Source organism: Brachionichthys hirsutus, chromosome 15 (assembly GCF_040956055.1).
Source record: "Brachionichthys hirsutus isolate HB-005 chromosome 15, CSIRO-AGI_Bhir_v1, whole genome shotgun sequence".
NCBI lineage: Eukaryota > Metazoa > Chordata > Actinopteri > Lophiiformes > Brachionichthyidae > Brachionichthys > Brachionichthys hirsutus.
Window position 1 is genome coordinate 5,801,606 of NC_090911.1, and position 16,911 is coordinate 5,818,516.

Genomic DNA, 16,911 nt, shown 5'->3' on the forward strand with positions numbered 1-16,911 from the left:
CTTGGAACAATAGAACTTGCTAAATGACTTGCAGCAGAAAGTAACTTGCATCCCCACTTACCCCATTCCCTGACAGGACAGACTCTAAATTACTAAAGCTACCCCCCTGCCCATGAATAAAATCAAAGCCTCCTCTTTCAACTCTTATCCTGTTACGTGCATCAGGGAGGTGTGAGCTATACTGGCTGTCGAAGAAATCAAAGCTGTGCCCCCCCCCCCCCCCCCCCCCCCCCCCCAAATGCTTTCGGGACTTGTCTTACATTAATTAATTATTCTGTGTATTCTAAGACTTGAAAAGCTTAACTTAATTACGCCTCAATTAAAACGCCTATTGGGTTATGAATCGCTCCTAAAAGCTCGTGGATGGTTTTTTTTTTCTCATCTGTTTCTGGGGGAGGGTGTCGGCCCTTGAACGTCATTCCTAGGGAGTTGCAGTGAATCTCAACTTGCCTAAACTAGAAGTTATTGGAGCCGGATCCGTTCCAGGGGCGATGTAACTTTGGTGTTTGGGACCGGCGCGCCTGATAGTAGCTGAGCAGCCCTCTCTTCTTTTGTTCTGCGTTGGGAATATTTATTTCAAGACGTTTTGTCAAACTATGACTTACAGGAACGGAGCGATGGACTGGCGCTGGACACTTTTCACCCTGTTTTTGAACTTTCAGTTCACGCTCGGCTCTCCGTCCTCCTATGACTTATTCCATGGCTCTGCAAACACTGGCGTTGCGCCCAGGCATAGGAATAGGTGAGTGACAGGTTTACGCTTGTGTGTGTGACGAACAATTTAACGTAAAGTTTCTTTGTGAATGTCAAAAACTTCAGGTTTAACCCCGGGCGTCACTTTTCTTTCTTTTTTCTTGTGGTGGAGGGGGAAACTGTGATGACGCGTAAACGTCTAATTGATCCTAATAGCACCAGATTTCGCGTCTTTACGCAACCTGTTCACGTTCACGTTTTTACCAGGCTTTTATTGCATCGGGGTTGCCAAGTGTTGCTAAACGCGATCAGATCCAGACACACGATGGAATGTCAGTGATTCGTAGATTTGCAACTTTTTCCTTGTCCAGCTGAAACTTTTACTGAAAATGTTGCTTTTTACGAGCAGCCTTGGTTGTTATTCACATCATCCAGATTGCACCGTTTCCTCGCAGTAAGTGCTGCTTTGCGGTTTCCCGAGATGTTTATCTTGAAGCTCGTGTTTATTCTCTCTCCTCAGGAACTGGTGCGCCTTTGTGGTGCGCAGGAACGTGAGCTGCGCCGTGCAGGGCAGCGTGGAGAGCTTCCAGGAGCCCGTAGTAGCCCCCTGCCCAGTTTACCAACCCGGCTGCCAGCAACAAGTGGCGTGAGCATCTGGGGAAGGGGCTGAGGAGGGGGGGGTGTCACGTTAAAATGTATGAGATTCTCTGAGAGAGCTGGATGTCCCACTGGCGTTTAGCAAGTTAAAAAGCCCACAGAAATGATAAGAGATGCAGCCTGGGAATGAGGACGACAACTGGAATGCAAGGAATGTGGTTACTCATGTGAAAGTCTTTCCAAGTAACCAGCTAGAATACCGTCTAGTAACCAGTGGTCACTGCTGTTCGTGCTTCACGTTGGGATCATGTAAAAATAAAATTAAAAAAATGCCTATGTGTAAATCAATGAAATATGTTTTATCAGAAAAGATAAGATAAAGGAAAAGGTACTGAGAATAAAAGTAGAATAAAATAAAATAAAAATAATGATAGCTGTAGGACATAAACATGATAATGAAGCTTAAACAATGTCGATATACGATATGTGGTAATAATAGTAATTTACAATTCATTTATTGGAGGTGCATAAAAAAGAGTGAGCATCAATTGTAATGTGCATATAGCAAGTGTGCAGTGATCAGTGCTATATATATATATATATATATACATACTTACATGTATGGTGGTACATACATATCCAATGTGCGTACCTGTGCAATGTTTTTTTTACTTCACACCCCAACAGCTGTGAGGAATGCATGTACTGCATTTATTGTCAGTCAAACAAATGCATCTAACATGTGTGTCTAAATATAGAAAGATGGTGAGGAAAAGTGATAATGTTGCACAAAAGGCTAAATACTTCCATTTCTATCTGATAACAAATGTTATTACTCGTCATTTTAAATATGCCTGTCTTTTCACAACACCCTCAAGAATCTAAAAATCTACTCTTCCGATGAAATGCTTGATTGTTGCAAATGGGGAGTAGCTCCAGCTGTGATTGACGAGTAACTTCTCATCTGGTGATTAATTTTGTTCTGGAAGGCACGTTGGCAATTGATTCATTCGGCTTTGTGAGCTGTAATTCGTTGTGACGTTATCTGTGACTTTGCTTTGAGATCCACTTCCACAAACACATGCAGCAACAGTTGCTGTGTTGTGGAAAAGATCCCTGGATACAGATTATTATTATGTCAATGGAGCACAATTCCAAGTTTCTGTACAAAGCAAAAAAAAAAGAACTGGCAAAGGAAATAGACACCTTGGATTTTCCATTACTGAGTAATGACACACAGCACTGACTTCACCTTATCTTGTGTTAAGATAAGAGTTAAGCACTTTTGTTTCTCTAACCTAAAACCAGAATATTAAGTGTTTTCCAGTTTCATTTCGTCTGCCTATAGAGCAGTGGAGGTGACAGCTAGGAAATCTGAGAATAGGATTGGTTTAGTCATCATCTTTCCAGATGTTCCGCATGTCATGACCCCTGCCTTCAGGGAAATTATGTCACCTATTGTTTCTTCAGGAACTGTTTTGCATTGGCCACAAAGTTGATATTGTCAAGCATGGAGATAAGTAGGGCACCTTAATCGTGTCCATATCTAAGAGTAAGAAAAGAAAACAGTTATGTTGCTGACTGCATGAGTCCAGCAGCCTCCAATAATAACAAGGTGCATTGCTTAATTTTGGAATGGCAGAGGAGCTGCGTGCATAAGAAACAAAGAGGCAGGACGAGAACGTGACAGAGAAAGCTCAGTGTTGTTCATTGTATTTTCATATTGGTTTCGATATTACTGAATTACTGAATTAATTATTTTTGCTTTTTTTTTTTATAGATACCAAAACCGATTTCGACCCACATACAAAATTGCTTTCAAGACAGTTACAGAATTGGAATGGAGATGCTGTCCTGGTTACCGAGGCCCAGACTGTAAACATTTGAGACCAGCCCCGGATCAACGGACAGTCATCGGAATACAGCCTTACCTTCCATCAAATCCTGGATACACGGCCAGACACACCCAGAGTAAGAATCTGTTTCTGTCCTACCTTTGATACTGCTGTCATTTCATGTTAAACATCTGCATATTACAAAGTACCACTAGTTGACTTGCTTTGTATTCTTCATTCTTTAATAAATAAAAAATGATCGTAGGGCCAGAGCGAAGAGAGACGGGCCACCATGAGATGAGGCATGGCGAAACAGATAAAGTTCATCTTCTGGAAGGGGAAGTTCAGCGACTGTCTCAGACTGTGTTGGATCTCCAATCAGCTTTGAAAGACTTAACGGGCAGTCTACGCACAGACCTGCTGGAGGACTCAAAGAAGATGCTTGTCACACTTCTCAATAACATGCGTCCGCCAGATGACGTCAGACCTGCAGGTGCAGAGGAGAGCCCAGCGGTACTGGATGGTCATCAGGCCACTAGAAGTGGCGCTATTGGCGACAATGCTGTGGAAAAGATTATGACCCAGTTGGATGACATCAACATTGCACTGAAGAGCAAAGATGAAGCTCTGGAAGACTTGCGTGGAACAATGACAAGTCATGAGGGGCAGATCCGTGTCCTAATGGATGCCTCTCAGGCTCAGACCCCAGCCATAGCTGAGTTTGATGTTATACAGTCTTACATTGATGGGAACTTGGAAAAGCTGAAAAAAGAGCTCGACCAAAATCTGGATGATCGGATGGCTAAGCTACAAGTCTTATGTAATGACAAACTTGACACTTTGCAGAAGAGCTGCGAAGACAGCCGTGACCAAGGTTTGGTCAGCCTGACCCAACTGGTTGACACCAGGGAGGCAGATCTGAGAAAGGAAATGCAGGCACTACGTCTGGACATGACCTCCACAGATGGGCCCATACGAACTCAGAGGCAGACTGACCCATCACAGGCAGAGTTGGACCACGGAGACCACAAAGACTTGTGGCGCGAGATAGACCGCGTTGCAGAGGCTCATCGCATCCTAAATGCTCGCATTGATAATGAGCTGGCGCACCTTTCTGCGCCGCAGCAGGAGAATCATTTCAGCCTGCTGGTTGAAGAGCTGGAGGCACGCATTAATATCACTGAGCAGAATGCAGAGACTCACTGCTTCTATGTCGAACATAAGTTGACCCGCACGATCTCTGATGAGGTGGCAGCACTGAGGCAGCGTCTGGATGAGCGCCTGGACAGTATGGAGGACCAGTTTACGAACGTGCTCGTAGAAATGAGCAACAGTTCTTTCCCCGGATTGTCTGGTGATTCCGTGGATGCCATCCAGGCTGAAGTGAGCAACAATAAGTTCCTCCTCCAAGGTTTGGATGAAAAGGTCAATGCTGTTGGAGAGTTGTGCTCCACTGGATGTTCACGCTCAGGAATTACTGCAGGTGCAGCAAATTCATCGCCCACACCCATAGGTCTGGAAGACATTTCAAAAGACCTGAGCCGGTATCAGAATGACTTGGATGTTCTTCGCACTGATGTCAATTCCAACACAGTCAAGCTTGGGAAACTGGAAGACATTGTCGAAAGACATTTAGCTGCAGATGGGATACGTGCTGAGACAATGGCCGACTTCCGAGAGGGACTGATTAAGCTCCAAGATAATGTGCTTGGCCTGGCTGGTGCTGTCAGCGGGCTAAGTGACTCCTTGAGCAAATGCAATCAGGATATGCAATTCATAAATTCAACTTGCTGCTATGCAGGGCGGAGTGGCACTGGAAGTGCAAAACCGCACAACTGGGCATCAGCCATTGCGGGGCCTAGTAGTCAGGCAGATGACATGAGACGTCAGGTAGAGGACCTCAAGAGTCATCTTGAAAGGCTGAGTAAACAGGTGTCATCGAATTTGAGTCAACACAAACAGAATATACAAGGAGTGTCTGATGGCGTTTCTGCAGTGGATGGACGTGTGAGCAGACTCGAAAAGGTCTGTCGGACATTGGATGGAATTTCTGCTGGAATTAAAAGCCTGCAGGATGATATGCAGAGCCATGTCGTTGGCCTGTGGGACAGCGTGCACAAAATGAACGTCACCTGCGGAGACCACCAAGCAGACATCGTCACGCTGCAGAATTCCTTGAGGCATTTCCAGGGACAGCTGTCTGCATTGGCCAGGACTGTTGTGAAAGATGCCACCGCCGAAGAGCCAGGTGAGTTTATATTGTATTCCTGATGATAAATCCGCAGCTGCAATGTTTTTAGAAGAACACGAGAGCCGTTATAAAACGGGAACCTTTGGCTTTCAATCAGATAGACCAAATGTTTCCGACCTTTTTTATGATTATTTCATGATCGGTGCCTGAATTTGGGGTCAGCCACATAACCAATGGATTATTACATGTACATTTTAAATAGCCAAAGCATTTTCTGCTGTCTGGTTATGACCTTATCACCCCCTGAAAAGGAAAGCATCATCGTCACCACAAATAGGAAGTAGCGTGTGATGATATTTATGTTGGGTTGCTAAATGAACCACCAGCAGGGGCAGCGAGCAGCAAATAGAGCAGCAAAGACGTGAGGGAAAAGTACACAAAAGTACTCCACAATAAAGTATGTATGTTGCAATTACACTGGTGAGGTGTTCAGGGCACATCCCACAACGGGGAAAACCCAGGACACGATGGAGAGACTACGTCTCTCTTGGCTGGCCTGGGAACGCCCCCCCCCCCAAAAGCGCTGAAAGAAGTGACCAGGGAGAGGGAAGTCTGGGCTTCGCTGCTAAGGCTGCTGCCCACCACGACCCAACCCCGGATAAGCGGTTGACGATGGATGGATGGGTTGCAATGATAACAGGAAAGTGGAACAGGAACTGCTTGATGCATGCCGAAGTTTTTACTTCATTAGCGAATTTAAAGGAATAGTTAAACAAACATGAATTTTGACTTTCTTGTAAAGAACGAGATGAGAAGGACACTAGATGAAATATGAACCTACAAATACAAAGAATTAAAATGTTAAGATACGATCATCTTGTTATTTTAGTGTGCTGAACTGGTTTTGGTATCTTTGGAGGAAGTTTTGCTTCACTGTTTTCCATGCTTTGTGTTTAGCTGAACTTGTAAGGTTTTGCCTTTAATCACATCTAACTTTAAGGAGGGCAGCAAACAATGTTTTACCTCAAAGTCATAACCAGATATTATGTTTCACAGTAGTTAAACGCACAACTATTTGAAGTCTGTGGATTCTTACATTAATGCAGACGGACTGTGAAAAGATCCAAAAGAATGGATTTAAATAAAAATACTGAGAAAACACACTTCTATTACAACATCCAAACGGATTTATCAAACGTGATTAACATCTGTGTAAACACAAAGCTTTCCTGAAGATACTCCTCCATGTACTTGCTTGGCTTATGTGGAGGCTACGAGAAGGGAAGAATCAGATCCCACAAATGACCACAGGGTATTTCCCAGAGAGGGAGGACATGAGTTCACTGCAGGGCTCACCTCGAGTATGTCATTCAATATATCCCAGCACTAAGGCAGAGGCCCACGTTGGAAACTTCCTGCGACTTAAGATTCGTGTTATCCCAAGAATTCCACAGCTTTTTCGGGGGTTGGATAGATACTTGGGACTCGAATTTCAGGTGCCAGTCTCAGCATCTCCTAATTTTTCTGATGATTTATTCCCGCTGTTTCATGCCTCATTTCCCACTCAAGCTAATGTCAGAATAACCGAGTAGACAGTTCCATCTGTCCCACCCCTTTTATGAGCATATTGACTGGTCTCTCTTTTTTTTTTGCACTGACATAGTTCATACCACAAAACTGCAGACCTCAATCTCAGTTCCCAGTGTCTCAGCGGACACATATGAGCACGCCACCCTCCCTCTCTGGCTCCGTTCATTCGCGCACATACCAACCTCCAGAGATTCCCGGAGGGTGACCTCAGCCTGATGTGTGGAATCTGGTCCTCATTACGGGCCCTGACTCACTGCTGGAGCCAGTCTTGATGGAGAGTGGAGAAGCAGGGCTCCACACCCAGTACCAGATGCTTTGACTACCCTCAGATATGATGTCATAACTGGGGCCCCATCAGTGGTGCCTCCCTTTCTTAAACCAACGGCCAAAGTAAGGGTTTGATATGGACCTGAGGAACAACAAAGGGTAGAGTCGTGGTGGAATTGTGGTTCGGGTTTAAAGAGTGCGTGAAGGTGTTTTAGAGCCCATTTTTCCTCTCTCCCAAGTCTGTTACTTCCAAACTGTGAAATTTCATTTGGTTAGGGTTCATTCTACAGCTTTAAATAACAGAGAGCATCCTGCAGGACCGTGCAACATATTCGGGATTCTAAACCTTAAAACATTTTCTAGTCGACGAGCGTATTTCAATGCAAAGCCTAAATGTAAATATAAAGCAGAGGCATTGTTGATTTGTTCGCTGTGAGTTGGATGAGACAAATGACAAATAACTTATCTTAGCGTGAAAGGCCAATTCAACATCATGAGACAAACCTTTACTGAGATGTTGGTTTGGATTCAATTAAATTGGACAAATAAGCTGTGCACTAGCAGCCATGTTTGGTTAGGTCTGGGTGGAGCTGGCCTCGCTCGCTCCAGCTTACAGTCTTAGAGTTAGCTCGGCTAAGGGCAGCGATAATTATGTCTCTCAAGTCAAGCCCAATGTCGATATCCCAATTCCCAGGACAGAGGGAGTTGGATCACGTAGTTGAGGTAGCGTGTTCCTAAGATTGGGAAGGAAGAAAATAGACACATTTAAAAAAATAAATAAAAAGATGTCATTGGAACACCCAGATTTGCGGGTGTGGCAGAAAGACTAATGCAATATTTCCTCTCCTATCTGAGCACATATTCTCCACCCCGAGGATATTAAATATAACAATGATGTCATTCTGAAATTTAAGGGAGGACATATTTGAATAGATGATATTGGGAAGTGAAGAAAGATTTAAAATGCTTCTATTTTCAAAGAGCTGTTTGTCATATAGATGGTGACTAACCAACGTACTTGCTTTGAATTTGCCCATTCGATTTCCAAGCTGGTTTTTTCCTCCTCCTCCTCCTCCTCCTGGTGTTTGGAGGTGATCCCGGTCTTGCTCAAATCGCTTCCCTGTTGTTTTCTTTCCCTTATCTCTGAAATCTCTCTCTCTCTCTCTCTTTTTACTCCCTTGTCGCTCTCACTCCTTCTGTCTGTTTGCTTCTTCCGATTTGTCCTTGCAGGAATGCCAGAGGACTTCCCACCACCCAGCACTGTAAATGTATATCTGTCAGAGAAGAAAATATAATAGAGCGCTTTGATTTCACGGATCAATGCTTAGGAATCGATTGTTCTGACTCTATGTTGCGGAGACAGGCTGCGAGATTAACTGTCCACTGTGACGAAGGAATCCAGGAAAAACAAGATATCAAAGGCTTATTGAAGTCGAAGGGTGCATGTTGGGAAAGAGTGGAAAGAGTGCGCTCGACGCCACCACTGACACATTTAGTCAGCACCAGGATTTAGAGGAGGTGCTTTGACTTCTTCCCCAGAGGGGTTTCTGTATAGCTGAAAGGTGAGGTATTTCCATCTCTGACCAGAGGAGCCCATCTGGAAGTCTTCAGACGAGATACACATTGTGGGAGTCCATGTTGTCTGCCCGGCTGTGCAGTGTGAAAATGTAACCTCCATCATTAATATTGCAAGACAAAAAAAGGACAATGAAATTGTGTCCATGTGCATAACAAGAAAAAGAACAATGTATGTGAGAACGTGAGTGACCCCCCTCCCCCCCCCCGCCCTGCTCTGTGCGCTGACACTCATGCGGTGTCACCTGAGTCTGTGTCTCACACTGCTTGTACACAACAACATCTGGTTTTGCTGATGCTCATGGTTGCATCGACCCTTGTTTGCCTTTCTCTGCTGTGTCTTTTCTTCTCTCTTTTTTTTTTACTTTGCATTCCTCATTTATGAAACACCTCGAAACCTCATGGGAAATAAGACAGCCAGTGTCCTGAAGGAAGCGTAGAGGGGCAAGGAAGAGACTTTTGATTATCTCGCTCTAACCAACATTATTGTTGGGTTTAATTGGTTTTTAATTGTGTACGTGATTTTAGAGTAACTTGTTAAACCATTGGCGTAAGATGACATTTGTGGTTCATGAGGTTTTCGTGGTGTTGATTGTATCTTACAGTAACTAACCCAGATTACCGGGTGCACTGTCAGGTAATGTGATTACTTTGGCTCTTTGCTGGGGATGTTAAGACCTCTATCTTACCAGCGACTTTCATCCGGATCAGATCCTGAATGCGGATATTATCGGGGATTTTCCCAAAATGGGGGCACAGATTTGGAACGCAGGGTTTGCACACACACATTCCTGTATGTTTTCATTGTAAGCAGGGTGTAATGATGACATTGTCATTTATCTGGAGGTTAAATCTGTTAAGTCTCACTGAGATGCGAGACAACAACTATCTCATTGTGAATTTGTTAGCTGACGTGAAATGCTGACGAGGCTCTTAGTGAGCAGCTGATCATCAGCTGTTGGGTACATACTTGAGGATCTATAGCTTTTTGTTACAGCAGCCTATCATTTACCGGCAGACCAGTAGCAGCTGATTAGATTCACTCAGATTCACAAAGTTGTCTTCATAACCTAACACTTGTCCCTTTCACACTGCTCATACCTTCACATCTACACCTCTGCTGCTGCAGCACATTTCTCTAAGCGTTCATGCAGAGTTGTCTCTAAAGATCTATAAGGCAAGGTCGTGTATTTATTATCCCTGCGCAATGGTTGCTTTGTGGATTGCCTTTCTTTATCCTGTCAAATGAGCCGAGTTGTGAGGAGAAACATTGGAAGGCGCAGAGATGATCGAGGCCAGTATCTTAGTCTTATTCCATATACAGTAACTCAGCCTGATATCTAAGCAGAGAAGGAACTGATTTCAGGTTTGTCTGTCATCTAGCATCAAATTCTGCTGCGTATGGACTCATTTCCTTATCCTGCTGCAACATGAACGCTCAGCTGGACTGAGTGGCCCAAGAATCTGCAAACCTGGCAAGCAGTTGACCCGAAAAAATGTAAATTGTTGATGGGAGAAGATGTAGTGTCACAATGAGGTGACGGTGAGAGTGAAATACTGAGGAATAGGCTCACAAAGATTGATCCTCGCTCATCAGGAAGGCAGACATTACTTGCAAGGCGTTGTGTGCAAACTGCACCTATTTAGTAACTAACAGATCAAGAGGCTACATCGCTTTGATGGCTGATGACATTCTTTGTCCCACCATTGTTATCACACAGTTCATCTTCCCCTGCTGAATGAGAGAAATCCTTGGGCTTTATTTTTAATGTCTTTGAAATCAGATGAACTAGAGGTTCTCCCCTGTTGATAGATGGGTTCAGGCAGCGGTGTGTAAACATTTTATAGAATGCATTCAGTATGCACACGAATGCAGCACAACTGTCCTTACGCCATCCTCCCTGTTGACAGGGAAAAACTGCTGGATGGATCTTGATGGGAGAAAAAAATTGAAGATGGGTCTTGGTCTAACTTAGATCCCATCAAATTTTGAGAGTGATCCGGATACCTGTCTGGATACCAAAAAAAAAGAAATCTGGATTTTGACATTTACTTATAATGGAGGCTTTATCAATTCAATTCACTCACCAAAAATCACAGTCATAAAGGGGTCTGATATGAACTATCATGAAAAATGTCTTCTGGATCTGATCCAGAATGAGGTCAGGAACAAAACATTCAATGTTAACATTGATTACGGATTAAAAAATCAGTTAAAAATATACATATCAAGAACAATATATGATCTTTTGATTATGATCCAGATCACCATGTGGATGACTGCTGGAATGAGCTGCTCGGCGGAGGTTTGGGCTCTCTGAGTGCTTTTCTAGTTTATATGTATTTCCCTTCCATAGTGCTTGTTTTTGGTCTTTTAGTGCTGCCATGTTTTTTTTTCTACAACTTCCTGTGCTGTTTACCAATCAAATTACCTAACCTCTGCGGCTTACCTCTTGCCATCCCTGTTTAAAGTATTTTCCATCAAATCTAACTACATAACCATGTGGTATAAATCATTTCCTTGGTGTGATGACATCACTATAATCCAGTTACATGTGTTTCACTCATAGCCAATCGCACCCACGCATTTTAAACAAGACTGCAGCTACCGGAAATATAACACGTTCCTATCATGTTGAAGCTTCCCTCCAGAATTGTGAATACAGCATGACACAATCTGCCTGACACCTGGTACGTAGTTAGAAGTACCTGACACAAAGCAGGCACTGTGTAATTATTTTTGTTGTCCCAGGACACTCACAGCATCTCTACTCTTAGGGCCAGGTGATGTCGGTGCTCTCTGGGGGTCTGGCAAACATCCGTCTGGTCTCCATTCAAATGGTTCTTGTTACCTAAATCTGACCCCCAACCACCCACTTTGGTTTTATAAGGGGAAATAAGGATTGCGGACTGAAAAATAAAAACCTCAGAGGTGCAGTGAAAGCAAGTATAACTTGATTCGTCATCAGAATAAAAGTCATAAAAAGAGAACTAACGAGAGGAGGGCGGCACGTGATCTGAATGCGGGAGTGGAAGTAAACAATGAAGTAAATTGGAAGCTTGAATGTTTGCACTTACAATGTTTACAGCATTTCAAGTCCAAGAGCTTTTTATGCTCGATGGCAACACTTATATGATTTGAAAGTGAACTGCAGCTGGATGCTTTTAGATTCCTGACATTTTTTTTTTCTCTTTTTTTTTCTTTGCTTCCTAAGGAATGAACTTCAGACCAGAGAGGCCTGCTTCTTTGCCAGAATCGACTCCAACCAGAAACAGAGTCCAACAAATCCACATCCCTCTCATCGTCCCGCCGCCGCCATCCAGTCCCAGACAGACACACACTCCCAGCCAAGCAGGGCAGCCCAACACAAGCACGATCAAGATCAGTTCACCAAAGCAGCAGGCGAGTCCCCAGCAGCCAGGACACCCGATGGTGGAGACGGGCGAGGCGGGACCTCCGGGGTACATCCGCAGGGTGACCGTGCGGAGAGGGTCTGAGGACTCTTCTAGTACGCCTGTCAAAGGATTTGCCGGCGCACCAGGTGAGCAGCGCTGAAGACCTTTAGTGTTCTAGACAGCGAGCTGAATATATTCTGATCTATGTTAACACTTAACACCAACAGTCTGCTTTAAGTGTCATTTTAGTTTCAAGTTTCTCAAGTATATAGAATAGATACCAAAGGGTACTTCAATAGGAGAAAACACCTTACTATTGGCAGGCTGCTGTTGCATGGGTCCTAGGATGTCCTAAAAACAGTCAAACTAATTGTGACACTTTTGCAAACTTAGTTAATAAAATATTTGTCAGCATTTTTCAGTTTGCATCTCCCTCACTTTGATTGAATGTCCCAAACACTGATGTATTAAAAAAAAACAAGCATTAACCAACTTTCTGTTGACCTGCTTTGTTTCCTTTCTATGGACAACATCGCTCTAATTTACCCATAGTTGGTGTTAAGAACCAAATTACTTCTTTGCACAGCTGTGCAAAGTAATCATATGCAAAACATATAGACACCATAAAGCTAGGGTGCCTGAATGGAAGTCGCAGTACTAATAGTAATAGTGCTGTCCCACCTGACACGTGCAAATCTCGTGAAAATGCAGTGCATCTAAACTATTTTTAATGATAGGAGGGAGTGCTTGGTTTTTCCAGGAGACAAAAATGTGACATCTGGCAACCCATGAGATAAATGCATTGACGTTTTAAGGTTTGCCCTGAGGGGAGTATTCAGAAATTAATTCAAACTAGGAACAAATGTGATGGTGAAGTTGTGAAAGAACTTAGTGTTTTTCTTTTTTTTTTACAATTACACTCAAATGTTCACCACTTTAAAACAACCCACCATCCTGAAAGAAAACCCAAAATCAATTATTCAAAATAATGCCGTCATTGCAGATTCAGTTTCACTTCAACGCCATCAGCGGCAAACTGTCTCGCAGCGTTTTATGATAATGTTCCGATCTAAATCCAAGATGCTGCCTCTGGTGAGCCTTTGTCCTCCGATGATGAAAAAACGTGATGCATTTGTCATCGGTTTCTATTGCAGGCTATCCTCCTCAGCAGACTGCATCTGTCAGGCCTCAATCAGCCCGCCGCCAAGGTATTGTAGCAATTCATCATCGGGCTGCACTGCATGCATTTACAGGCTGATTCGTTCCACTACAGCGGCTTGTTTTTCTTTTTTTTTTAAATGGAAAAGCTGCAAATCATTTTGTAGCCAGAGAGTGCGAAGGAGTGGGAACTGGATGTGTTTAGTTTCGGGAGGTGTGGGTAGACCGTGGAAAGATTGAAGCTCATCTGTAGGCACTTACCACAAGCTTTAACAGTTACATTCTGTGACTGTTGAGAAATAGGCATCTGCAAGACTCACTGAAACAAAGATCTCTTTTTTTTGTTGTCTCCCCTTTACTTATGTAGAATAGCAGGTAAACATTCATGTTCCAGGTCATGGCCGTGATTAAAATAATACACACTTCCACAATGAACACTTTCCATCTCTGCAGTTTCCATAGCAGAACAAGTGCCTTGGAACCCAATGTTTCGAGCTCCAGTTCGATCACCAGGTAAAATTCATCTCTAAACGTTTTTGCAACTCCGTCAATGAGGAGAGAAGCACTCATTTAATGTCTTCAAACAGTGAGAAATACATCCAATAAATATGTATTAAGTTATTTACACAGAGAAATGCCCTTTGACATAACTGAAATCAGACACTTCTGAGCTGACACCAGTTGTTTGTTCCAGTCCCAGGCATCAGCGGCGCATTTCCACAACCCTTTTCTTTCTCGGCCGGCCTCACACAGCAGGCCACATCTGGAGACGTTGGTGTCATCCGCTTCAATCGGGTTCTGGTGAATGATGGCGGTCACTACAACCCCCACACAGGTACACCACAACAACAACAACAACGGCGACGGTCGCATTATCGCAGAAAATAAAAATACAAAATAGATGTAATATATCAATTGACAAGTTGTGATGATTTATGAATCAGTGCATCCTCAAATATAAAATAATTTTACACATTATACAATATATACATCAAAGAACTGGTGTTTCCAATGAAATCTGTCATTTATACCCCTGGATGAGTGTGTGTAAAGACACTCTTACACTTTGCCATCTGTTCTGTGTTACCGTGGACGAGCCTGAGTTTTGATTTAAGCCGATGGACGCTGATCTCTGAAATAAGCCTTTTGTGTTTGAAGCCCCCCCCCCCAGTTTTCTGTCGACAACCAGTGGAATCACAAACTTTTGCTCTGAACAGATTCATTTTTACCAAAATTATAGTGGCCTATGAAAGAATGAAGTGACCAGATGTGAAGTTTTGTCCCCTCCAATCTCTTAGTTACTGAGAGGACATTATCTTCTCATGACTAATATGAACACATAGATGTTTGAACAAAACAAAAACTGGTTTTGATGTTCATATAAGAGCTGGACTACCGTTTTAAGAGAGTCAGACTACGAGGAACAAGGTAATAAAACATCTCAGTTTGAGAGACATTAGTGAACTTAACCACGTATTCTAATCTCTACAGGGATCTTCACTGTCCCTCTGGATGGCCGATACCTGATTTCAGGGCTTCTGACAGCGAGGCAAGGCGACAGAGTACAGGCCATCCTCTCTGTCTCCAACCGCAGCGTCCAGAGGCTGTGGAGCTCGGCCGATTCTGGGGCCGGCCGACACGGGGGCTCAGCTGGCGTTAACCGTGGCTGCGGAGGCTCGGTGTCCTTCAGCCTGATCCTGCCCCTGAAGAAAGGAGACCGCGTAGGTCTGGTCAGGACCGAAGGCCAGCTGGCCACGACTGAGGCCAGGGAGATCATCTCCACCTACAGCGCCATGTTCCTGTACACAACGCAGGTCGACAGATAGCTGGGGGGCCGGCAGCCTGGACTGGTTTGTTCCCAGATATTAGGACTGGAGGAAGGAAGGAACTAGACTTTTCACTGTTTGCTGTGATGAAGCCATTCTATTACACAATGCCACTGTGTAGAGACTCTTTACTGAAGAGCCTTAATTAAAAAAGTCATTTAAAATGTTATTGTATTGCAATCTGTAAGCCACTTTTGAGTAATTGAAGACACGAAGCAGGATTTGTTTCTAATATATTAGTTGCCTCTTTGTACACGTTGTGAATGTCTTGTGTATACTAATGCTGGACTAAATGAAGGTGACGGTTACTAGAGCCCAAAGCAGCCTGCACAATTATTTGTGCATGCATTGTGCTGCACAATACATAGCACAAACGCAGGGAGCACCCCTCCAGATTTGCCGCCGTCTCCGCCACATCAGCTTGAAGAGCCAGCAGGAAGAGCCGTTAGAAGTGCCTTGTTTAATTTACACTTTTCATAAGGACACCCAATTCTGTATGTAAACTCAACATTTTGAGTTGAGATTGAGGTCCATCCACCTCTGCTGCTCCTGTAAAATCCAAAAAATATCTTATGAAAGACTGAACCTGAAAAAAATACCTTTTCAAAAAGTCTGGCGTGTTGTTGTGCGCATAATCAATAGACCCATATGACAACGATATTATGGTTCTTTAATTGTCCAAACACTCAACAATAAAAATATGTTTAAATATTGAATCAATTGTTTAAATAAATATTCTCGAAGGGTATTTAGATTAGATTTTTCTTGAACTATAAAACTAGAATATTTTAATGGTTTTTGTTCATTTAATTTTGAAATGATTGCTGCGCTGGGACGTACAGGAAACCTTAGGTGGGAGTCTGGAGATGAAACAACCCAATGAAGTGACAATACTGGGCCAAATGGAAGTGATAATGTTCAAGCTTTATTTTCTTTAAATATCTTACTCAATATAAAGTATGATCACCAGATGGAATACATTACGTATGAGCCTTACTTCATTTGTAAATCTACAACACAAGAATGAATAATAAAAATAAATGAAAAGCATGAGGTTCAGGTACATAAGTTTTATTAATGTAACAAATGAATAGATTTGAAATCTGCACACAGAAAGAGGCGATTGAAGACAAGAAACCCCAATTGGCTCATTATGTAAGTGGGTGTGGAAGAAAAATAAATTTCCTCTCTCGTCACCCCTGAGAATTAGAAAATATTCCAACAGAAAACACTAAGCAGCAGACGGGATGCACAAAGCCTCCAGGTTAGCCACCACTGAAAAAAAGTGTGTGTGTGTGTGTGTGTGTGTGTGGGGGGGGGGGGGGGTTAATCTCAACAGTTAATCATAAAGACACTTACTGAATTACTGGCATTAAAAAAAAGTTCAATGTGCAATTCAGTACAACAAATTACCTGTATTTAACTGAAATAATGGCCTTTGTGTATTGCTCCTTACAAAAATATGCTAGTGTCAAAAAGTGCCATTGAAAGTTTCGACTGATTGGAAACAAGAAAACAGTCAGACAAATGTGTTCAGTTAGAAACTTTAATACAAATATGGCCATGAGCAACACATTGTTGGCTTCGTCCGGGACGTAGCTCTTCTTCATGCAATCTGTTTTGTTCTTCAAACATACTTCGAATAACATTTTCTTTTTTACAAAACGAAACAATTAAGGTACTTCTGCTAGTCCGACACAATCCGATAGCAAGCGTCACCAAACGGAGAGATAGGAATAAATGATACACTTTATCAGAAATAATACAACAAAAGGCATCAGAG

General features: G+C 43.1%; 1 protein-coding gene across 1 annotated transcript; it reads left to right on the forward strand.

Moving 5' to 3' along the window:
• Nucleotides 1–596: 596 nt before the first annotated feature.
• On the forward strand, nucleotides 597–15,530 carry emilin2a (elastin microfibril interfacer 2a). Its single transcript, XM_068748633.1, has 9 exons — nucleotides 597–742; nucleotides 1,214–1,339; nucleotides 3,071–3,261; nucleotides 3,391–5,373; nucleotides 11,964–12,290; nucleotides 13,299–13,352; nucleotides 13,756–13,815; nucleotides 13,997–14,137; nucleotides 14,794–15,530. The coding sequence occupies exons 1-9, from the start codon at nucleotides 597–599 to the stop codon at nucleotides 15,126–15,128; spliced, it is 3,363 nt and encodes a 1,120-aa protein (XP_068604734.1). The 3' UTR covers nucleotides 15,129–15,530.
• The last annotated feature ends 1,381 nt before the right edge of the window (nucleotides 15,531–16,911 follow it).

Bases quoted from the DNA above. Each gene is read 5' to 3' on its own strand.
- emilin2a (XM_068748633.1), top strand. From the start codon at position 597: ATGACTTACAGGAACGGAGCGATGGACTGGCGCTGGACACTTTTCACC. The intron at 13,353-13,755 runs GTATTGTAGCAA...CCATCTCTGCAG, and splicing joins TCAATCAGCCCGCCGCCAAG to TTTCCATAGCAGAACAAGTG. The intron at 14,138-14,793 runs GTACACCACAAC...TAATCTCTACAG, and splicing joins TCACTACAACCCCCACACAG to GGATCTTCACTGTCCCTCTG.